At 44.8% G+C, this 24163-nt stretch overlaps 1 protein-coding gene across 6 annotated transcripts in view; it reads left to right on the top strand.

The window, feature by feature from the left end:
- thoc2 (THO complex 2) overlaps nucleotides 1–24163 on the top strand; it is a 229431-nt gene that overhangs the window by 69172 nt on the left and 136096 nt on the right. For all 6 annotated transcript variants that reach the window (XR_005457727.1, XM_038775383.1, XM_038775386.1 and 3 more), the window contains 3 exons: nucleotides 4376–4509; nucleotides 8140–8306; nucleotides 9720–9812. Coding sequence is in view for 5 of the 6 variants with exons in the window: in XM_038775383.1 (XP_038631311.1) it covers nucleotides 4376–4509; nucleotides 8140–8306; nucleotides 9720–9812 (394 nt within the window). In the remaining variant the exon portion in view is untranslated. The remainder of the gene's footprint in view (nucleotides 1–4375; nucleotides 4510–8139; nucleotides 8307–9719; nucleotides 9813–24163) is intronic.

Genomic DNA, 24163 nt, shown 5'->3' with positions numbered 1-24163 from the left:
GCTGCATTGGGCTTAACCATGTGGATGTGGAGTTGGCTCTGTTCAGTGCTTCGCTCTGGAGTTCTCACCCTATTTCTATCCCTCGATATTCCTCCCATTTTTCCTGTGTCGGGGAATGTGACTCTTCTGACAGTTGCCCACATAGGTCCCTGCAGTTCGCCCTCCCTACGTCGCCCACATCCATTAGGTCCTCTATCATTGTGCGCCTTGGTGTCTGTGGGTATGATGTCGTCTCCTTATGGAGAAAAGTTTTGTAAATGTTTCGGGCAGCTGTAGCCTCTCCATCAACTCCTCTAATGTCTCTCGTTTGTCGTTCGTGTAGAAGTCCCTAACTATAGCTATAACTATAACTATTCGGAATAAAGTAAATGAGTTGGTGGCACAAATCATCGTAAATGACTATGATTTAGTGGCCATTACTGAAACATGGTTAAAGGATGGTCACGACTGGGAGTTAAATATCCGAGGGTATCAAACTATTCGGAAGGACAGAGTGGATGGTAAGGGAGGTGGTGTTGCTCTGTTATTTAAGGATGACATCCGGGCAATAGTAAGGGATGACATCGGTGCTATGGAGGATAAGGTTGAATCCATTTGGGTGGAAATCAGGAATAGTAAGGCGAAAAAGTCACTGATAGGAGTAATCTATCGGCCACCAAATAGTAACGAGATGGTGGGGCAGGCAATAAACAAAGAAATAACTGATGCATGTAGAAATGGTACAGCAGTTATCATGGGGGATTTTAATCTACATGTCGATTGGTTTAACCAGGTCGGTCAAGGCAACCGTGAGGAGGAGTTTATAGAATGGATCCGCGATAGTTTCCTAGAACAGTATGTAATGGAACCTACGAGGGAACAAGCGGTCCTAGATCTTGTCCTGTGTAATGAGACAGGATTGATTCATGATCTCATAGTTAGGGATCCTCTCGGAAGGAGCGATCACAATATGGTGGAATTTAAAATACAGATGGAGGGTGAGAAAGTAAAATCAAATACTAGTGTTTTGTGTTTAAACAAAGGAGATTACAAGGGGATGAGAGAAGAACTTGCTAAGGTAGACTGGGAGCTAAGACTTTATGGTGGAACAGTTGAGGAACAGTGGAGAACCTTCCAAGCGATTTTTCACAGTGCTCAGCAAAGGTTTATACCAACAAAAAGGAAGGACGGAAGAAAGAGGGAAAATCGACCGTGGATATCTAAGGAAATAAGGGAGAGTATCAAATTGAAGGAAAAAGCATATAAAGTGGCAAAGATTGCTGGGCGATTAGAGGACTGGGAAATCTTTAGGGGGCAACAGAAAGCTACTAAAAAAGCTATAAAGAAGAGTAAGATAGAGTATGAGAGTAAACTTGCTCAGAATATAAAAACAGACAGTAAAAGTTTTTACAAATATATAAGACAAAAAAGAGTGGCTAAGGTAAATATTGGTCCTTTAGAGGATGAGAAGGGAGTTTTAATAATGGGAAATGAGGAAATGGCTGAGGAACTGAACAGGTTTTTTGGGTCGGTCTTCACAGTGGAAGACACAAATAACATGCCAGCGACTGATAGAAATGAGGCTATGACAGGTGAGGACCTTGAGAGGATTGTTATCACTAAGGAGGGAGTGATGGGCAAGCTAATGGGGCTAAAGGTAGACAAGTCTCCTGGCCCTGATGGAATGCATCCCAGAGTGCTAAAAGAGATGGCTAGGGAAATTGCAGATGCACTAGTGATAATTTACCGAAATTCACTAGACTCTGGGGTGGTCCCGGTGGATTGGAAATTAGCAAACGTGACGCCACTGTTTAAAAAAGGAGGTAGGCAGAAAGCAGGAAATTATAGGCCAGTGAGTTTAACTTCGGTAATAGGGAAGATGCTGGAATCTATCATCAAGGAAGAAATAGCGAGACATCTGGATAGAAATTGTCCCATTGGGCAGACGCAGCATGGGTTCGTTAAAGGCAGGACATGTCTAACTAATTTAGTGGAATTTTTTGAGGACATTACCAGTGCAGTAGATAACGGGGAGCCGATGGATGTGGTATATCTGGATTTCTAGAAAGCCTTTGACAAGGTGCCACACAAAAGGTTGCTGCATAAGATAAAGATGCATGGCATTAAGGGTAAAGTAGTAGCATGGATAGAGGATTGGTTAATTAATAGAAAGCAAATAGTTGGGATAAATGGGTGTTTCTCTGGTTGGCAATCAGTAGCTAGTGGTGTCCCTCAGGGATCCGTGTTGGGCCCACAATTGTTCACAATTTACATTGATGATTTGGAGTTGGGGACCAAGGGCAATGTGTCCAAGTTTGCAGATGACACTAAGATGAGTGGTAAAGCGAAAAGTGCAGAGGATACTGGAAGCCTGCAGAGGGATTTGGATAGGTTAAGTGAATGGGCTCGGGTCTGGCAGATGGAATACAATGTTGACAAATGTGAGGTTATCCATTTTGGTAGGAATAACAGCAAACGGGATTATTATTTAAACGATAAAATATTAAAGCATACCGCTGTTCAGAGAGACTTGGGTGTGCTAGTGCATGAGTCACAGAAGGTTGGTTTACAAGTGCAACAGGTGATTAAGAAGGCAAATGGAATTTTGTCCTTCATTGCTAGAGGGATGGAGTTTAAGACTAGGGAGGTTATGTTGCAATTGTATAAGGTGTTAGTGCGGCCACACCTGGAGTATTGTGTTCAGTTTTGGTCTCCTTACTTGAGAAAGGACGTACTGGCGCTGGAGGGTGTGCAGAGGAGATTCACTAGGTTAATCCCAGAGCTGAAGAGGTTGGATTATGAGGAGAGGTTGAGTAGACTGGGACTGTACTCTTTGGAATTTAGAAGGATGAGGGGGGATCTTATAGAAACATTTAAAATTATGAAGGGAATAGATAGGATAGATGCGGGCAGGTTGTTTCCACTGGCGGGTGACAGCAGAACTAGGGGGCATAGCCTCAAAATAAGGGGAAGTAGATTTAGAACTGAGTTTAGGAGGAACTTCTTCACCCAAAGGGTTGTGAATCTATGGAATTCCTTGCCCAGTGAAGCAGTTGAGGCTCCTTCATTACATGTTTTTAAGGTAAAGATAGATAGTTTTTTGAAGAATAAAGGGATTAAGGGTTATGGTGTTCGGGCCGGAAAGTGGAGCTGAGTCCACAAAAGATCAGCCATGATCTAATTGAATGGCGGAGCAGGCTCGAGGGGCCAGATGGCCTACTCCTGCTTCTAGCTCTTATGTTCTTATGTTCTTATAGTTTGAGAAGGCCCAAAATTCTTTCAGGAGCTTCATGATCCCCTCCATGCTGCTTTTGGGGTCTGAGATGTAGAGGAACATATCATCCACATGGAGTGAGACTCTGTGCTGTCTCCCCTCTATCGATACCCTTCAACTGTTTGCCGTTCTGTAGGCATTGGTTCGATCGGCAGGACGAATAGGAGTGGGCATCCCTGCTTTGTCCCCCTTTGTGCAGCTGGATGTATTTAGAACTGGTGGTGTTGGTTCACAAGCTTGCTGTGTGTGTGCGGTACAGGAGGCCAACCCTACTGTGAGCCCAAACCGCTCCACCTCTCTGAGGTACTTCCATTCGTTGAAGGGGCTGTTTCTGCATCCAGGGAGATGATCACCTCTGGTGTTCTCCCTCCGGGTGGGATCATTATCATGTTTAGCAGTTAGTTATTCGAAGTTAATTGTCTACCCTTAACAAAGTCCGCCTGATCCTCTGCAACCACCTCTGGGATACAGTTTTGCAGTCGCCTGGCTAGGGCTTGGCCAGTATTTTCACGTCTACATTGAGCAGCAATAAGACCATCATTCAGTCGGGTCTTTGTCTTTCTTCGGTATCAGCGAGATTGAAGCTTGTGCAAGTTTTGGTGGCAGTATGCCCTCGTTAGCCAGTCTGTGAACGTCTCCTGCAGCTGCGGCGCCAGTGCTGGCGCAAATGTTTTATAGAAGTCAGCCGTGAATCCGTCTGGTCCCAGGGCCTTCCCCGCCTGCATGGAGTTGATGCTCTCGATGAGTTCTCTCAGTTCTAATGGTGCTTCCAGCTCCCAATTTCTATCTTGCCCCACAACTGGAATGCCCAGTCCATCGAGGAACCTCATGGAGAGGGTGTACAGGACCGTCAGACGGACAGATCAGATCCCAAATCGTTGAAGACCTCAAATATGGTAAAAGGACTGAACTAGATGGGGGCAGTTGACCCAAGGGGATTGATGCACATAAGTCACCCGGGACCCTGGAGCTGTGAGGCAGCAGGGCTAAGCACAGTGCTGCCGTGCCGCCCTTGATTTGTGTGTATGTATGCATCTGAGTAGAACCGAAGGTTGAGGAGAAATACAAGTATGTGATAATGTATGCAATTTTGTGATGACTTATTCACACTTTCTTTCTTAGTTATAAGCAACAGAAGTTTAATTTGTTACGAGAAGAAAATGAAGGTTATGGAAAGCTTTTTACTGAGTTGGGCCAAGACCTATCTGGAAATCTCACAAGTGACCTGATACTAGAAAACATCAAATCACTTATAGGTAATGTAGAACAAGTAAAAGACACCAGAAATATATAATTAAATGTGAACATGAATCAATACATGTGCGAGTGTGTGTGTATAGAGCCAGTGGTTCTTTTGCTCTATGGATTGCACTTTATTTGTTGCCCATATTTAGAGTATTGATGCATCAATGTATTTTGGACCAGAAGTTTGGGATTTATTTTTTTTAAATTCATTTTTATTGAAGTTTTCAATTTTTACTTTGATCATATCAAAATAAAATAAAAATAAAAAAATCCACAGGTATCAATGTGAAGCAGATAGAGCACATAACAGAAGTCATTGCAAACATAGGATCAGATAAGACTGGATGAAGAGGAGACAAACTCCCCAACGTGTTCCTTCCATGATACTAGATCCGTCAGCACCAAAGCAGTATATACTTAGCAGCACAGTCACATCATACCCATAGCTTAGAGGAATAAAAACACCCCAAGCTAATGAAGAATTACACTGGCACCCACAATGCAGTCAAGCTCCCAGACCCAGGACAGAGCAGACAACCTTTGGATAAAACGCCAAGACAATAAGGAGAGGACTGGGTACCACAAGTTCAAGGAAATCTCTGATCTCAAATTCCGGGTCTCCCATAGAAAATTAAGAGAAGAGCAAAGAATAACAAGCTGGGCCTGAGCTACCAAACCCCACCCACCGTGTCTAAGAGAAGAACAGGCCACTGGACTGTCAAGCAACAAACATAAGACCACTTATCAAATGGGCCTGCTCATTTTAGCATAGCACTGAGACTGGCGATCTTACCATCACCACAAGTGTCTGAGGAGAAAACCAAGTACAAAGTGAGGAACACAATGGAAACTACACTTCCGGGGTCTTCAAAAAGAAAGAAAAATGTGAAGAAAAAGAACAAGAACTATCAGAACGAATCGCTCGGATAACAGAACTATCCGAGCTATCGCCCAAGGCATTATAAAGCAGACACGAGTCTGCTACTTGAACCCAGGGGGAACCTCACTCCTACCCCAGGGGAATATGAAAAAAAGGCTACTTTTGGGTACAACGCTCGGTTCAACTCAAAGTCACTGCTCACCTTGGTGCAAGACCCAGCCACACCGCATTCACTCTATCACCCCTATTGGTGCACTGAGAAAGAGCATTCCTTTTCGATGGGGACATTAGGATACTGATCATAGTGCCAGGCCTGGCTTAGCCCAGCACCGTCACAAAAGAAAATTCAAGAGAACTTAAGCCGAGGAACTTCCATGCAGCCCAAACTGCTACACCCCACTGAGATTGCGCCACCCCAGACCGAATCAGGACAAGGCACTCCTCTCCCCGTCCACAAGAAAGGACATGCAAATTGTCACTAGCCAATGAGGAACCCCAGCATCGAGGAGGAACCGTCAGGACATTCTCATCTGGTTCCCTGGAGGGAACCCTCCTGCCCTCCCTTGTCGAAACCCAGGGCCCCGAACCACTTCTCCAGGCCAAGACGTCACCAGAACCAACACCTCACTCGCCCGGATAGGAGAGGGTAAGAAAAGGAGACCCACCAGAGAGTGGTCACCCAGCCTGATCAAGAAAACTAATGTAATTTCGAGGATAATATACTCGTGGCCACCCTGGACCTCAGTGAAGCAACAAAGATGGCGGGAGAGGGAGACCCATATCATGGAGAAAGTCTGACTCGGCCAAAAGGAAGAGTCGTATAACCCAGTCCTTGTCAGGATAATATGCAGTCTGCCTGGGCCTGAAATGAAAATGTGGATGCTTTGAATCTAAAGAAAAACCCTCGTAACAGATCAGCTCTAATCTTCCTTTATCACGGTGGAGGCAAACTCCACCAACCCAAACCCTCCACTTCTCGCCGTTGCTCCAGCTCTGCTCATCTTTTTTCTAAGCGAGACAGGAGTTGGACAAAAAAGCCTCCTCACCTCCACCGCAAGGGTACTCAGACAGTACAAGGCCCAAATGCATTCAGGATAACGAATAATGACTGCACAAACTCTGTATTCAATGTTCAGCTTAACATGATGTGAACTTGTTAAATCAAGATAATCAATCGAACAGACCATCACTTCCATGTTATTCACTTCCCTGCAAATGGAAAAAATTGACAACATCAAGCAGACCGGCAACAAAGTCCAATTTAATAACTGAGATGCAGAAATATGTGGCAGTCCTCAGGATAAAGACTTGTTTACTGGCGCACAAAGAAACCCGAAAAAGGATGAAGCAGGATCAAGATCAATGAGCACTCTTCAGGATCCCTCAAGGATTCCAGTGATCGCAGCACGAGGCAGCATTATTTATACCATTCCGTCTCATCAGGACCCAGGCAGTCAACATAGGTTCCCGCCTGGGAGGGGGAATGTAGCGACTGGTTCAGCCACCTCATGACCACTATCTGGAACAAGACAGCACAAGACCAGTGATTGAAGGCCACACTGACCCCATGCTTTGAAAAATGGATTAGATGTGCTCCCATCAAATTTAATTTGCTGAGCCCTCCAGACGAGATTCCCAAAACATGACATCCAATTCTCGAAGTCAGCTCGGACCGTCTCCACCATCTCACCTCGGGAACCCGGCTCAGCAGTGCCGTTCTCCTGTTCCCACTCTTTCTCTACTTCTTCAGGATGGGCAACAGGCCATGCAGCAAGAACACGACCATATGGAGGCGGCTCCCACTAGCGGCAGTGCTCTCTCTTGCAAGACCTCCTCATGCGTGCACCTCCTTTTGCCTCCATGAAAACACTGTGCAACTTTGGGAATTGGGCCTTGATGACCTGTACCTCAGAGCCAAGGTTTCCAGCCAGAATACCATCTTTGTTGGCAGCAGTTATCCGTCAATGAATACCGCACCATCGGGGCGGAAGCCAACTAAAAAATAACTGTGCCATTAAAGGCAGGGCCCCACCCGGGCTCCTTCCAGCCGCCATGAACAAGCAAGAATTTAAATGTTCTACCTCAGCCCCATCATGCAGAAACATCAACCAACTATTCTCAGGTCGTAGTTTACAAATTGTAAGACAAGAAATGTGCATGGATGAAAAGGCAGTTTAAACGGTGAGCCGACCCAGAGCTTGTGAAAACGCAACCGCTCACATCATCACCTGCACTCTCCTGGTTTGGGATTGGAAACCTTGATTATCCACCATGGGTCACCTCTGTAACCAATGGTCAGCCATATAACATACCAAAGAGTTGGTTGTTTTGGTTCTGACCATTTTATAAATGTTTTTAAAATCAAAAAGTCTGCTTTTATCATTGAACATAGAATTGCAGCTCTTATTTTGTGACTATAAAGGCTGCCTCATTAGTGATGACACCCCCTTTCTTGCCTATATTTTTTAGTTTATAAAATAGTTCTAACCCTGTAAGTAACACGTCCATCTAATAACAAGTAAAATCAAGGCACTTTGTTAAGCTGAAAAATATATTTTTATCATGTTTGATTTACTTAGAGATTTTGTTTTTTGAGTTTTGTGATCGTCCTTAAAATACTCCAGTCGCTTATTTTTATGTGAAACTAAACATTCTCCCATTATCAGCATATTTATTTCAAGGGTAAAACTTGATATTTAGATGTCGCTTTATTACAAAACCTTTACTGAACTAATGAATTTTTCATGTTTTTGTTTTGAAGGTTGCTTTAATCTGGATCCAAACCGAGTTTTGGATATTATCCTAGAAGTTTATGAATGTAGGCCAGAGCACGATGACTTTTTTGTACCTTTGATAGAATCTTACATGTGCATGTGTGAACTTCAGACTCTTTGTCATATCTTGGGCTTCAAATTTAAATTTTATCAGGTACTGTAGAAGGATGTTCCTTTTTTCTTAAGCGTTTCAGTTGATTTGCATAAATGTTCAGTAACAGTGGTCTGTAGAGCCATTTAATTGTTGGCCCCCAAGCATTAGCACTGAATAGTGATTAACTCTGTGTGATGGTGAGCCTTTTGCATGAATGTTTCAACTTTTTGCTGTGTGTAGTTTATTTTGAATTTTATGGCCATTTAAGTTTTTTTTATAAGGTTGATTGTTGTTGACTGGAGGTACTTATTGTTTTGATGGTATATTCTCTCACCTCCTTCCTGCACTGTAGAACTGCTCAGCTGATGCCTTTAAGTTCTAGTCTGTGGGAAAAGGTGTTGAGAAGACAGCCTCTCAAAACTGAGGTAAGTACCTGCATTCAACGATATAAACATGTCTAGCTGAAAGGTTCTATAATATTTAACTGGATTTTCTGTTTTGTTACATTGGTTAGCATGTTTCTTATTGATCAGATGATTTACAAAGTATCACCAGAACCTAATTGTTTATGGTGTTATTGGTCATGCAGTTATATGCCTTAGTTTGATAGTGAACTAGAAATTTGTGCAATTTTCTAGTTTGTTTCTTAAATCAGTTTTGAAGAAAAAAAATCAGTCAAAATTCAAGTGCTCGCTTTTAAGTTTGAAACTGTACGCTCGATGATAGTGATCAGCACCTTACAACCCCGCGACCTCCAGCATCTTAACAATCCAGCTACCTCTAGCATCTAGAAGAACATGGGCAGCAGATGCATGGGAACACTTTGGCCTGCAAGTTCCCCTACATGTCGCACATCATCCTGACTTGTGACTATATCGCCATCACTTGATTGTCACTGGGTCAAAATCCTGGAACGCCCTTCCTAGCAGCACCGTGGATGTTCCAACAACACGTAGACTGCAACAGTGCACCACCTTCCGAGGGCAATTAGGAATGGGAAATAAATGGGGGCCTCTCCAATGACGCCCATATCTCATGAACAAATAAAGACAAAGTTCATGCTACCTGGTTTAAAGCTACTTTATTTATTTTTATTTATTAAGTTTTGTGTATGTCAAGAAAGATTTAATTAACAAGAAAAATCAAAGCACTTGACCAAAACTGAAACAAAATAGTCATATACAGTAAATTGGAGTTTACAATTTGGTTTTCTATTAAATCAAGCTTTTGTAGTATGCTGGATCTTTTTAATTAATGCGGAAATTTAATTTAAGACAGGAGTTGAATAAAAATGTATTGAGTTTGATTTTCGACTTGAGATAAGCTGTGGTTGAATTCAGTTTCCTTTTAGTGGTGCATTTGGTGTATTAATGGAGAACAAATGTCATATTTTGTTTGGCTTAATAAAGAATTCAAGTACTGTGAAGAAGCAAGTGTGTCCTGCTGAAACAAACTTTTTTTTCCCAATTTAAGGAACCAAATGGAGAGACGCCATCTTCACTTTATCGGGTAGCTGCGATACTACTACAAAACAACTTGATAGAACTTGATGATCTTTATGTGCATGTAAGTGAACTAATTATTGAGAATGTCATGAATCTTTACTAATTTGCTCAAATCCAAATTGGAGTGTAGGTTATCTGACGCCAAACTTAATATCATTAATTTGTTCGGAAAACAAAGGTAGTTTTAAGGGATTTATTTCTGTATGTGTAAACATTAGAAATAAGGTACAGATTTAAGTGGTTTAATTTAAATGTTTATGTGACTTTCCATCGGTCGGTTCATGGTGGACAAACGTGTTTGTATGTGTGTGGGGTCGTTAAGTTCCAACTGTGTTTCTATTGTGCAGAAAGAGGGCTAGAGCTTGACGGGTAAATAAGCCAGCAGAGGTATGCGGTGCTGCTTAGCAACTGGGGCGTTGTCAGGTGGAGAAGCCTTTTTAAGTTTTACTTTTTAGCTGAATTTGTGAGCTGTTGGAGAGAGGATCTCTCTTTCTCAAGACGACTAAAGTTGTAAGAAGGGTCCAATGTATTGTCCAGAAGAATTTAAAAAATAAATAAATTTACCCAATTCATTTTTACAAATTACGAGGAAATTTAGCATGGCCAATCCACCAAACCTACACGTCTTTGGGTTGTGGGAGCGAAACCCACGCAAACATGGGGAGAATGTGCAAACTCCACACGGACAGTGACCCAAAGCGAGATCGATCCTGGGACCTCGGTGCTGTGAGGCAGCAATGCTAACCATTGTGCAACTGTGCTGCCCACATTCAGAAGAATTTAAGGAAGAGTAAACAAAGTCTGAGTTAAAGAGACAATTACAGTAACTAGGTTTAAAGTGGTACAGCAGACTTCAGAGGGAGATGAACCGTTTAATGTCATTTAAAAAAAATTCAGAGATCCCAATTAAAATTTTTTTTTTAACAATTAAGGGGCAATTTAGCATGGCCAATCCACATACCCTGCACATCTTTGGGTTGTGGGGATGAGACCCCTGCAGACAGGGAGTGAATGTGTAAACTCCAAATGGATAGTGAGCTGAGGCTGGGATCAAACCCGGGTCCTCAGCGCTGTGAGGCAGCAGTGGTAACCACTGCGCCGCCGTGCTGCCCCCTCAGTTTGCTGTCACTTTAATAGTCTAGGAATTGAGAGGTAAAGCACCAGAGGTCAAGATAAAGAAACCCCAAAGGAGTTTGTGTAAAATCTTGGACTGGAATAGCTGTTAGAAATGGAGCGGAAGCTTTGTCCAGAAGTGTCATTTGAGAAAGCTTGTTTGGATTTGGGAATGCAAACCGCAAACGGAAAGCATACTTATCAGAGTAAATTTTAAAGTGTGTTCTTGGGAAAGGTGTTTGGATACCCACATGACAAACATCTGCAGAGATTCTGCGGAGAAATCCACAGACACTAAATTTGCTTGAGAGCAGAGTGTGTATTTGATCAGTCATGCCGTGTGCTTAAAAGGGAATTTTGTGTGTTAAAGAGACCATTGTACTTCAAGATGTACTTTGTAATGCATTTTAAATCTTTTAAATATTTGTATTTATTAAACTAAGGGGGAGTAAAGAAGTTTTGTATAATCAAATTTTGATGTTTATAACAAAAAATGTTCTTTTGTTGCAACTAATCAGCGGTCCTGTGACTCTGTTCCTCCACGTTTTATTAAAAAATGTTACATTCCAGACCCACAGTTCTAATTTGGGATCTTTTCGTCCAGTTATAAAACCAATTGGGACCATAACAAATGTTAGTTTGCACTTGAGCTACAAAAAATAATGTTCACGTGTGGTGTTGTTAAGTTGAAATGTGATGTATTGGTGTCCCAATCAGATGTTGTAACAGCAAGACTGGTAACAATGCTACATCAAGACCCCTTCAGAATACAAATACTTGGGGCACCCTTATGAGTCTCAAGTCTTCACACCAAACCGATCAACATGCAACTTCAATCAATAATGAGGATAATCTCTGGAACTCTGTTCAGGGATTTCCAATTTGCTTAGATATTGCCCCACCCTCTATTTGAAGGGACCAGCATCATGCAGAGAAATATCTCCTGCAACTTGGACCATCCCATCTATAGAATCCCAAGTTGTCACATGTTCAGAGGGCATTTCACAGTGCCATGAATCGAACAATAACTCTGACGCTGATGAAGCCTGGAGGAAAGCCTGGCAGAAAATACCCTCCCAAATAAACACTTTGGGTGGGATTCTCTGTCTAGCTAGCCAGCCAGCCAATGGGGTTTCCCATTGTGGGCAGCCCCACGCCGTCGGGAAATCTCCAGGCTGCAAGTGCAATGGAGAATCATGACAGGAGAATCCAGCTCATTGTCTCTGACGCGGCACCTGAACAAGCTGGTTTTAGTCTTCCCCGGAGCATGTGGGCAACCCTCAATACGACGTGTACTGGACGTGGCCGATGTGGCCACCTGATGTACAAATGGCACTTCAAAACTATTATGTTGCTGTATGTAGTTCGGTAGGTCTCATGAAGAGGTTCTGAGTCTTTAATTTAACAGTGAGTGTTTATTAACTATTTGTGGCTCTGTACACAAATACAGTATAAGCCATGAACTGTCTCCATGCTTACCTCCACACGCATCCCTGTCCAGTCCTTGAGATTAGGGTCATGTGTACCTTTACATCACAATGTGGATGATACTCTAGCCTGTTCCATCCCATGCTAACCTTTATACTATATCTCCTCCCAGCTCTTTACCCAAAGTACTTGCAATGCATTTCTGCTTACCCAACAAATTTACGTTATTTCAACTGCTACTCCCTTCCCCCGTCAAGTCTTGGAGTTAACAGGTTCAGTAGGTCGAAGAGGCCAAATCTTCCAAAGTTGGTGAAGTGGCCGACTCTGATGTACTTGGCAAACCTTGGAGTTCAATTATTCTTTCTCAACTCCTCATCGCTTTCTCGAGGGCAGTTGGGGATGAATAAGAAATTCTGGCCTTGCCAGCCCCCCCGTCACATATTATGAATGAAGATTTAAAAAAGATAAATTCTAGCCACACTATTTCATTATCCTAGCAGCATAGTCTGCTAGACCTTTCTCTTGTTTAACTAAGCTTTCCCTGAATTGCATTAATAATAATAATCTTTATTCGTGTCACAAATAGATTTACATTAACATTGCAATGAAGTTACTGTGAAATTCCCCGAGTCGGTACACTGAGGGAGAATTCAGAATGTCCAATTCACCTAACAAACATGTCTTTCGGGTATTGTGGGAGGAAACTTGAGCACCTGGAGGAAAGCCACACAGACACAGGGGAGAACATGCAGACTGCACAGGCAGGTGACCCAAGCCAGGAATCGAACCCGGGTCCTGGCGCTGTGAAGCAACTGTGCTACTGGCATTAATAGTTAGTTGTAGTAGAATTTCTCAGCCATCATTCTAAGGCATGGCTTTCTTTCTTGATCTCCCTCAGAATGTTACGGTGTATCCTATTGGTTCTGCCACTTGAATCTCCTTTAGTCAAACTAACTGCAATAACCCTTTCCATTTATTTATCAGAATACAGTTAATCTCATTCCGCTTCAGAATTCACTCTGAAACAGATATTCAGATTTACATGTGGACTGGGCATCTTGGTCGGTTATTTGCAAGACCCACAGACTATGAAAGAATGGTGATATAGGTTCAAGTCATAGTGGATGGAGATTTGGAGGTGTTTGAGGTTCCAGTGTTGTTCTTTGTGTAGAAGGAATTTGCTATCCTGTTTTTGATACTTGGTTATAATATGGCACTTGTGTTATACAGTTGAGAGGTTTGTTTTTAAGGGGCAATTTAGCATGGCCAATCCATCTAACCTGCATATCTTTGGGTTGTGGGAGTGAAACCCACGCAGACATGGAGAGAATGTGCAAACTCCACGCAGTGACCCAGGGCTGGGATCTAACCTTGGTGCCATAGGCAGCAGTGCTAACCACTGCGCCACCCTGTGCCCTCATGCAGTTGAGAGTTGTTGCAAACTCTGTGCATCTTGTGATGCCTTTAAAGGAAGATTATACCTTTTATTTGTATATCTGGTGCAAAAAAGCAGGGAATACATCTTGGTTAAATAAGAATAACTGGAACTCAGTTTCTTATTTTTTATTTACTGCTTGTAACAATGAAAGTTCTGGTATTATAGGCTTTTATCATGATTTTGGAGAATTGCATTCAGTTCTGATGATCCTCGTTCAAAGTGAATGTGTCATCTTTGAGAGCTGTAATTTTAATTGTGTCCATGTCATGTGAAATTACATGTACCTTCATTTTATGTACAATTATCCATGGTCTAGCTGTTGCTTCACTTTGTATTGTAAACTAAACTATTCTTTTTTTTTCTTCATTTTTTAAAATTTAGGGTAGCCAATTATTTTTTCCAATTAAGGGGCACTTTAGCATGGCCAATCCAACTAACCTGCACGTCTTTGGGTTGTGGGGGTGAAACCCACGCAGACACGGGGAGAACGTGCAAACTCCACACGGACAGTGACCCAGGGCCGGGATTCGAACCCGGGTCCTCAGCGCCGTAGGCAGCAATGCTAACCACTGTGCCATCATGCTGCCCTTAAACTAAACTATTCTTATCATTGCTTCCTTTTTGTTCCTTTTGTATATTTTTAATACCATTGTAACAACCAGTTGGTTTCAGCTCAATAACTGCAATTTCTCTGGTAGTTAAACATCTCACTTTGATGTAGCGTGGTGTTGCGGGGAGAAGTCCAGGTATTCAACTTTGGTATACTTCACTTCCACTCACGAGAGATCAGACGAAGACTCTTGGAGTTAAAACTTGGTCTTCATTACGGGCGGCACGGTGGCGCAGTGGTTAGCACTGCCGCCTCAGACTGCAGAGGACCCGTGTTCAATCCCGGCCCCGGGTCACTGTTCGTGTGGAGTTTGCACATTCTCCCCATGTCTGCACGGGTTTCACCTCCACAAACCCAAAGTTGTGCACCCAAAGGTAGATTGGCCACGCTAAATTGCCTCTTAATTGGGGGAAAAAAAGTGAATTGGGTACTCTAAATTTATTTTAAAACATTTTAAAAAAACATTTGGGCTCCATTACAATGCTATAGCAACGGGCTAGTGGCAATCCAAGACTAATGCTAGAGAGCCCAGATTCAAGAATGATGCAGATGGAATGATATACTTTGATATTTGGTTACAAGAAATTAGCATATACCAATCATTTGTTACAAGTTATCTCTGTCAGATTTTTATAATCGATTCAGATTACAGTATGCATAGTATATGCGATTAAATAATAACATAAAAGGTCCGCATGCTTCATTCAACTATTCGGTCACTACAAAGGCACATATGTATGTGCCATTATGATATCACCAAGCACGTATTTGTCTCTACTTACCTGATAATTATTACACATGAGTAAGAAAGATGTGCTTGAGCTGTGGACTTGTACTCCCATCCAACTGTCTAGTGTGTTACAAGACACAGATGGGCGGCAGCTGCATAATGATCAATTGAATTTTTGTGTAAGCTGTGTGACTACATCCTTGCTATAATTAATAAAGCAAAGGTCCTTCAATGCTTAACTGCAGAATGTGTATGTGCACCAACCATTTACTCATCCTGACTTTCTGGCAAGCAGCTGCCCTTATGAACCTGAACGGTTTTTAATTCAAAATATGTATATTTTGTAACCCTTTCTGGTAGATATCAAGGTCACACTAGTATAATATTTCCACTGGCATTTGTGCATCCTTCCGCTAAAGACGCTTTGTCTGTCTTTTGGGGAGTGGGTCCATGAGTCCTGGGTGACTTAATGAGTGGCCAACGAACCATTGAAATAGCATATGGTGGCGTCATGGCTAGTTTAGCACAATGGGCTCAACAGCTCGCTTGTCATGCAGAACAAGGTAGCAGCGTGGGTTCAATTCCTGAACAGGTGCCACAATGTGGTGACTAGGAGCTTTTCACAGTAATGTCATTGAAGCCTATTTGTGACAAGTGATTATTATTATTATGTTACTGGGCAAGTTATCTACAGAGGTGTATTTAAATCTCTTCATGATAGTGTGCATTTCAATTCAGTTGGTAAAAGTAACTATGCAACCACTGAAATGTTGTTTGAAAATCCAACTGGTTGTCTAATGTTCTTTAGGAAAATAAACCTGCACTTCTTACCCAGTCTGGCTTATGTATGACTAAAGATCCGCAGCAATGTGATTGGTACTTAATTGCCCTCTGCAATTGTGTCAAAGCACTTGTATATATCAAAAAAAGAGTCCAGGTTGGACATCCAAAATCAGTGCCTTGGGACCCAGATCATGCAAGATTTCAGATTTTCCTAGATTTTGGACAACTGAATGTGTTGAGCAGTTGTCAAGGAACACTGAAACCTTGCACGTTTCATCAAGCCCAACTGACTGACGATGAGTGCGAGCCTTGGGAACAATGTGCTTCTCAAACCACTCTGAACACATTTCTCAGATTATGCCCTCGTAGCATAATAATGAACTGAAAATATTCTTGCTGCCTTGAAGCGTCTTGGTCACGAGCATTTTTGATGTGATTGCGATGGTAAAAAATATAAATCACACAAAACACCAGAGCATCCGAATAATATGCAACAACAGCGCTAACAGTGCATCGGCAGAGATCGGGAAGGTCATGAGTCATTCTCTTGGACTGGGAATGTGGCAACTAGACCAGCCCACCCTGTAAATGCATTGAAGCTGATAAATAAGTCTGGCGGGCCATCGAGAACTCGCGCTGAGTCAAATTGTCTCATGTTTGGACAAGTCAGAATTTCTTTTAACTGAATATCAAGTGGAATATTTTAAAATGTCTGGATTTCTTCAGCTGTGATCCTCGCAGCACGCACTAGTACAGGAGAACAATAATATCAGACAAGCACACACAGACCAAAATTGCAGCTTTATTAACCCCTTTTCTTGTGTATACCTGGAAAGGGATATAACTCAGGAAAGATGGTGTCTCCTGAGATAATTGGCTTTCATTATCTCCACAGGAGATTACAGTTCAGATTTGTGTTGCATCTCTTCCTTTGAAATGTCTGAGAAAGGTAGCCATGATGTGGAGATGCCGGCGTTGGACTGGGGTGAGCACAGTAAGAAGTCTTACAACACCTGAGAAAGGAGCAGTGCTTCGAAAGCTAGTGTTTGAAACAAACCTGTTGGACTTTAACCTGGTGTTGTAGGACTTCTTACTGTCTGAAAAAGAGTATAATCCACATAGGAATTTAATCCACGTTGGAATTTCAGCAAATGGTTACTTCGTAGCTTTAGCCAGTGTTTGCTTGGGTGTCCTTTTTAAAAAAAAAAGAGACTTATTTTTCAAAGTCCAATCTACCTGCCTGTAATTTGAGGCTCTCATCAGTTGCCATGGCACTCGGGGAATTCTCTTTATCCATGTTTGCACCAAACCTGTCAAGAGGTCTGAGCCGAACAGACCAAGCGAAACTCCAAGTGAGCATCAGTGAGGAATTTATCACCTGAGTAAGTGGCGCCTGATAGTTTTGTGAATGATACCGTCCACTACTTTTGATGACGACGGGTAAACTGATAGAGTGGTAATTGGCCGGATTTGATTGCCCCTTTTTACTTGCCATACTGAGACAACTTTCCACTTTATTGGGCAGATGCTAATGTTGTACTGGTACAGCTTCGTTAACGGCATGGTTAGTGAGATAGTTCTGAATGCAAGTCTTCCGTAGTGTAGCTGGAATCTTCCCACCCACACCCCCAACTCCACCCAGTAATTACCATTCCAGCTATCATCTAATTAGCTGGAGTGGAACTGGGAGTTTGACCTGTGACGCATAGGCAACATTGACTTTGAGCCACAAATGAACCAAAAATGCACTTGGCTCAGAAAACAGGTGCCAAAAACTGCCTTTAAGTTTTCTTTTGAAATGATACAAATATGTTGTGAAGAAAAATACAAAATTAAGATACAGTGGAACACCTTTGGGTGCAGTTTTCAAATAATGGCATGTGACAAATTTTGCACAGGGTAAAATATTTTCCTAAACTTACGATATTCAGCATTCATTTCATTTCTCCTGCGCTTAGTTTTAGCTATGATTCACTTTTCTGAAAGGGAGAAATCCCTTTTTAGTGACTTGTATGGAGGTCTTCCAGGCGATTAAGAATCATAGAAATAAAAGGGGACACTTGCATTCATACAGCATCCTTCAGGACCACAGGGTGCCCCAAAGCGCTTTACAGCCAATGAGCCACTTTTGGAGTGTAAGCACTGTTGTAATATAGGAAACATGGCAGCCAATATGTGCACAGCAATCTCCAACAAACAGCATTGTGACAATCAGTTCTTGATATTGATTGGAGGATAAATATTGGCTGGAATACCAATGGGTCCTCGTTACATTCACTTGAGAGGGAATATGGGGCCTTGCGTTTCCGCCTTCCTTACCCAAAAGGAGAATACAACAGTCCCACAGTACTGCACAGGAATATCAACTTTGATTTGAATTTTTTAGGTTTTCTTGCTTGTGCATATGCTACAAAATTTAAATGTTACATTTCAGTAGACAGTATGATTGTCCTGCCCTTGTTTGTATAACCAATTTGAAATGTTGCCCTCAGCAATACAATAGTCAGTTGAACTTGATTTTAGTGACTTAAATGTCTTGAGATTACTAAAGCCGTAGATTTAGTATGTAGTCCAATGTAATAAGTAATGTGCACACGTGAAGAAATTTATGCTGGTATGGAAATGACTTAATTAAGATGGGTCATTTAAATCAAATTTCTTGATTTAGGATTATTATCTGTGCAAATCTGTCCAACTTCTCAATATACCCGATATCATTCACCTTTTTTCTGTTCACAAAGTGGAAACTTGAAATGAAATGAAAATCGCTTATTGTCACGAGTAGGCTTCAATTAAGTTATTGTGAAAAGCCCCTAGTCGCCACATTCCAGCGCCTGTCCGGGGAGGCTGGTACGGGAATCGAACCGTGCTGCTAGCCTGCTTTAAAAACCAGTGATTTAGCCCAGTGAGCTAAACCAGCTTGAAGTGATCTATTTAGGAATTGATTAAATTTGACAGTGTAATATGTCTTTCTGTATACATTCTTAGAATTATTTTCACATTCAATTAACCTTGCAGTCAGTTTATGGAATTGAGAGATATTTGAGTAGTGTGCTGTGATGCAGAAAGGTGGTCGAGGTCATGTCGTTCTATTGTCAGACGTGTAGTTAAGTAGGTGTGTTGGTTGATCAAAAGTAAAGTATGGCATTGTGGAAAGTCAGAAAAACTAGTTTGGCCAAGAAAATTAAGTTTATCTGGCAAAGAGAATGAGTGGAATGGCGTAAAAGGGAAAAGAAAAATCATCACCTCGTATATAGGTTGTAACTGAGTCCCAAGAGGTGGAGTGGGTACTATTAGGGACAAAGAAGGTGAGAAATACTTGGAGGCACAGGGCAAGATGGAGAATATCTAATGAGTACTTTGGTTTCTATGTGTAACAAGGAAGAGCATTTTCACAAAATATTGGTTCGTAACCGTGACGGGGTGAAAATTGATAAGAATATACCGGGAAAGGCTGGTTGTACTTAGAGTGAATCTATTGCTTGCATCCTCGGTTGCTAAATAAAATAGTAGTGAAAATCGAGAAAGGGCTTGCCTTTGTTGTAGAAACAGTTAGGGTAAACAAAATGAATAGTCACTTGGAGAGGTTTGAGTTAATTAAGGATAATCAGCAAAGATTTGTAAAAGGCAGATCATGCTTGACGAATCTACAGCAATTACATTTTTTGATGAAGTGACAATGTTTTTAAAAAAATAATTTTTATTGAAATTTTTTTACAAAATATATAACAACAAACAGTAACAAGCAACAATAAAACAACATAATAAGCATAACACCCCCAAGACCATAGCAACGCATATATCGAACACCCCCCACCCCCCCACCCCCCCAAACCCGGTAAACAAGAAGAGAACTTGAAAATAAATTAAAATTAAATAAACATATCTCAACCCCCCCCCCCCCCCCCCGGTTGTTGTTGCTGCTGCTGACCTAGTTCCCTATCGCTGAGCCAGAAAGTCGAGGAAAGGCTGCCACCGCCTAAAGAACCCTTGTACCGGTCTCCTCTCAGGGCGAATATGACCTTCTCCAGCTTAATAAATCCCGGCATGTCATTGATCCAGCTCTCCACACTTGGGGGGTCTCTCATCCTTCCACTGTAGCAAGATCCTCCGCCGGGCTACTAGGGATGCAAAGGCCAAAACACCGGCCTCTCTCCCCTCCTGCACTCCCGGCTCCACCGCAACCCCAAAAATCCTGGCTTGACCCTGGGCCCTACCACCCTCGACACCGTCCTCGCCACCCCCTTCCAGAACTACTCCAGTGCCGGACATGCCCAGAACATATGGGCATGGTTTGCTGGACTCCCCGAACACCTGACACACCTGTCTTCGCCCCCAAAGAACCTACTCATCCTAGTCCCGGACATATGGGCCCGGTGCAGCACTTTGAATTGGATGAGGCTAAGCCGCGCACATGAGGAGGAAGAGTTAACCCTCTCCAGGGCATCCGCCCATGTCCCATCCTCAATCTGCTCCCCCAGCTCCCCCTCCCACTTAGCCTTTAGTTCCTCTACTGACGCCTCCTCCACCTCTTGCATTACCTTGTAGATATGATACCTTCCCATCCCCGACCCAGACCCCCGAAAGCACCCTGTCCCTCACCCCCCCTTCCGGGCAGCAAAGGGAATCCTGCCGCCTAGCAAACACCTTTACCTGCAGGTACCTGAACATGTTCCCCGAGGGGAGCTCACACTTCTCCTCCAACTCTCCCAGGCTCGCAAACCTCCCGTCAATGAACAGGTCCCTCAGTTTTCTGATGCCCGCCCTGTGCCACCCCAGGAACCCCCCATCAATGTTCCCCGGGACGAACCGATGGTTCCCCCTTAGCGGAGCCTCCATCAAGCCCCCAACCTCCCCCCTATGTCGCCTCCACTGCCCCTAATATTGAGGGTAGCCGCCACCACTGTGCTCGTGGTATACCTCGTAGGAGGGAGCGGCAACGGCGCCGTTACCAGGGCCCCCAGGCTTGTGCCTCCACAGGACGCCATCTCCAACCTTTTCCATGCTGCCCCCTCCCCCTCCATCACCCACTTGCGCACCATCGACACATTGGCCGCCCAATAATACCCCGAGAGGTTGGGTAACGCCAGCTCCCCACCATCTCTGCCCCGCTCCAAGAAGACCCTCTTCACCCTCGGGGTCCCATGCGCCCAAACAAAGCTCATGATGCTGCTAGTCACCCTCCTAAAAAAGGCCCTAGTGATAAAGATGGGCAGGCACTGAAAAAGGAACAAGAAACTCGGGAGCACCGTCATTTTGACGGACTGCACTCTACCCGCCAGCGATAGCGGCACCATGTCCCACCTTTTAAATTCCTCCTCCATCTGCTCCACAAGCCTGATAAAATTAAGCTTGTGTAGAGTCCCCCAACTCCTGGCCACCTGCACCCCCAGGTACCTAAAACTCTTCACTGCCCTCTTAAACGGGAGCCTACCAATTCCCTCCTCCTGATCACCCGGGTGCACTACAAACACCTTGCTCTTACCCAGATTCAGCTTATAACCCGAGAAGCCCCCAAACTCAGCCAACAGCTCCATCACCCCCGGCATTCTTCCCACTGGGTCCGCCACATACAGCAGCAGGTCGTCCGCATACAGCGATGCCCGATGTTCCTCCCCACCCCGCACCAGACCCCTCCGCCTCCCCGACTCCCTCAACGCCATAGCCAGAGGTTCAATTGCCAGTGCAAAAAGCAAGGGGGACAGGGGGCACCCCTGCCTGGTCCCACGGTAGAGCCTGAAGTACTGTGACCCCCTTCCATTAGTAGCTACACTCGCCATCGGGGCCTCATAAAGCAACTTCACCCATTTGATGAACCACTCCCCAAATCCAAACCTCTCCAGCACCTCCCACAGGTACCCCCACTCAACTCTATCAAAGGCCTTCTCTGCATCTAGCGCCACCACTATCTCCGCCTCCCCCTCAACCGCCGGCATCATAATAACATTTAACAACCTCCGCACATTCGTGTTAAGCTGTCTTCCCTTGACAAATCCTGTCTGATCCTCGTGTATAACCCCTGGCACACAGTCCTCTATCCTGGTGGCTAGGATCTTCGCCAGCAACTTAGCATCCATATTGAGGAGCGAGATTGGCCTGTATGATCCACACTGCAGGGGGTCCTTATCCTGCTTCAGGATCAAAGAAATCAGCGCCCGTGACATCGTCGGGGGCAAAGTCCCCCCCATCCCATGCCTCATTGAAGGCCCGCACCAACAGGGGGCCCACCAGGTCCGCATACTTTTTATAAAATTCCACCGGGAAGCCATCCATCCCCGGCGCCTTCCCTGACTGCTTTTGACCAATCCCCCTGACTAGCTCCTCCAACTCAATCGGCGCCCCCAGCCCCTCCACCAGCTCCTCCTGCACCTTTGGGAAACGTAGCCTGTTCATAAAGCTCTCCATCCCCCCCCCCCACCGGTGGCTCCGACCGGTACAGTTCCTCGTAAGAGTCCCTAAAGACCCCGTTCACCTCTGCCTCCTTCCGCACCACATTCCCACCCTTATCCATCACTCCACCAATTTCCCTAGCTGCATCCCGCCTGCGGAGCTGATGCGCCAGCATCCTGCTCGCCTTCTACCCATACTCATAAACCGCGCCTTGCGCCTTCCTCCACTGTGTCTCCGCCTTTCTGGTGGTCAGCAAGTCAAACTTGGCCTGCAAGCTACGCCATTCCCCCAACAATCCCTCCTCCGGGGCTTCCGCGTACCTCCTATCCACATCTGGGAGCTCCCCCACCAGTCTCTCCCTCTCCCTCCTCTCCCTGTGGGCCCGGATGGAAATCAGCTCCCCCCGGATCACTGCCTTCAGAGCCTCCCAAACCATCCCCACCCGGACCTCCCCTGTATCGTTGGCCTCAAGGTACCCCTCAATACTTCCCCGGACCCTCCTACACACCTCATCAGCCAGCAACCCCACGTCCAGACGCCACAGCGGGCGCTGGTCCCGCACCTCCCCCATCTCCAGATCGACCCAGTGCGGAACATGGTCTGAAATTGCTATGGCCGAATACTCGGCATCCTCCACCCTCGGGATCAATCCCCTGCTCAGAACGAAAAAATCTATTCGGGAGTAAACCCTATGCACATGGAAGAAAAAGGAATACACCCACGCCCTCGGCCTCCCAAACCTCCAGGGATCCACCCCTCCCATCTGGTCCATAAACCCCCTCAGCACCTTGGCCGCCGCCGGCCTCCTACCCGTCCTTGAACTGGACCGGTCTAGTGGGGGGTCCAGCACTGTGTTAAAGTCTCCCCCATGATCAGGCCCCCCGCCTCCAGGTCCGGAAGGCGGCCCAACATACGCCTCATAAAGCCAGCGTCATCCCAATTCGGGGCATACACGTTTACCAGCACCACCTTCTCTCCCTGCAGCCTACCCTTCACCATAACAAACCTGCCCTCCTTGTCCGCCACCACCTCAGACGCCTCGAACGCCACCCTCTTCCCAACCAGAATCGCCACCCCCCGGTTCTTCGCATCTAATCTTGAAAACCTGCCCCACCCACCCCTTCCTCAGACAAACCTGGTCCGCCACCTTCAAGTGGGTCTCCTGGAGCATAGTCCGCCTTCAGCCCCTTCAAATGAGAAAATACCCTAGCCCGCTTAACCGGCCCATTCAGCCCCCTCACGTTCCAGGTGATCAGCCGGATCAGAGGGCACCCCGCCCCCCTCCCCCACCGACTAGCCATAGCTCATCGATTGCTCGCCCCAGGCCAGCACACCCCGCCCGACCCGTTCCCCATGACGATAGCACCTCTCTCCCCCGGCCCACACCAGCTCCTTCCTGGCCATTCTAGCAGCAATCCGGTATTCCCCCCCTCCTGCCCCGCAGCGCGGGAAACCAGAGGAAAGCCCGCGCTTTCACACTGCCGCACCCCACCCTTCTGACGCAGCTCCCCAAATTCCATCTCCACCCCATCCCCCAGCCCCGTACAGAAAAAAAACAAACCCCCAACATTCCCCACATAACACAAAACCATACCCAACAGAACCACCCGGAAACAGAGCAAGAACCAGCATAAAAAAACATATCAAAATTACAAAAACAGCAACAGCAAAAACAGCAACAACCATAGTACACAAGACCCCGCAGCCCCCAAACCCTAGTTCGAGTCCAGCTTCTCCGCCTGCACAAAGGCCCACGTCTCCTCCGGGGACTCGAAGTAGTAATGCCGGACCTTATATGTTACCCACAGACTCGCAGGCTGCAGCATTCCAAATTTAACCTGCTTGTTATGCAGCACTGCCTTCGTCTGGTTAAACCCGGCCCGCTGCTTAGCCACATCTGCACTCCAGTCCTGGTAGATT

This window comes from Scyliorhinus canicula, chromosome 17, assembly GCF_902713615.1.
Source record: "Scyliorhinus canicula chromosome 17, sScyCan1.1, whole genome shotgun sequence".
Taxonomy (NCBI): Eukaryota; Metazoa; Chordata; class Chondrichthyes; order Carcharhiniformes; family Scyliorhinidae; genus Scyliorhinus; species Scyliorhinus canicula.
The sequence above is the reverse complement of the archived record's forward strand: the minus strand, read 5'-3'. Positions and strand labels throughout refer to the sequence as shown.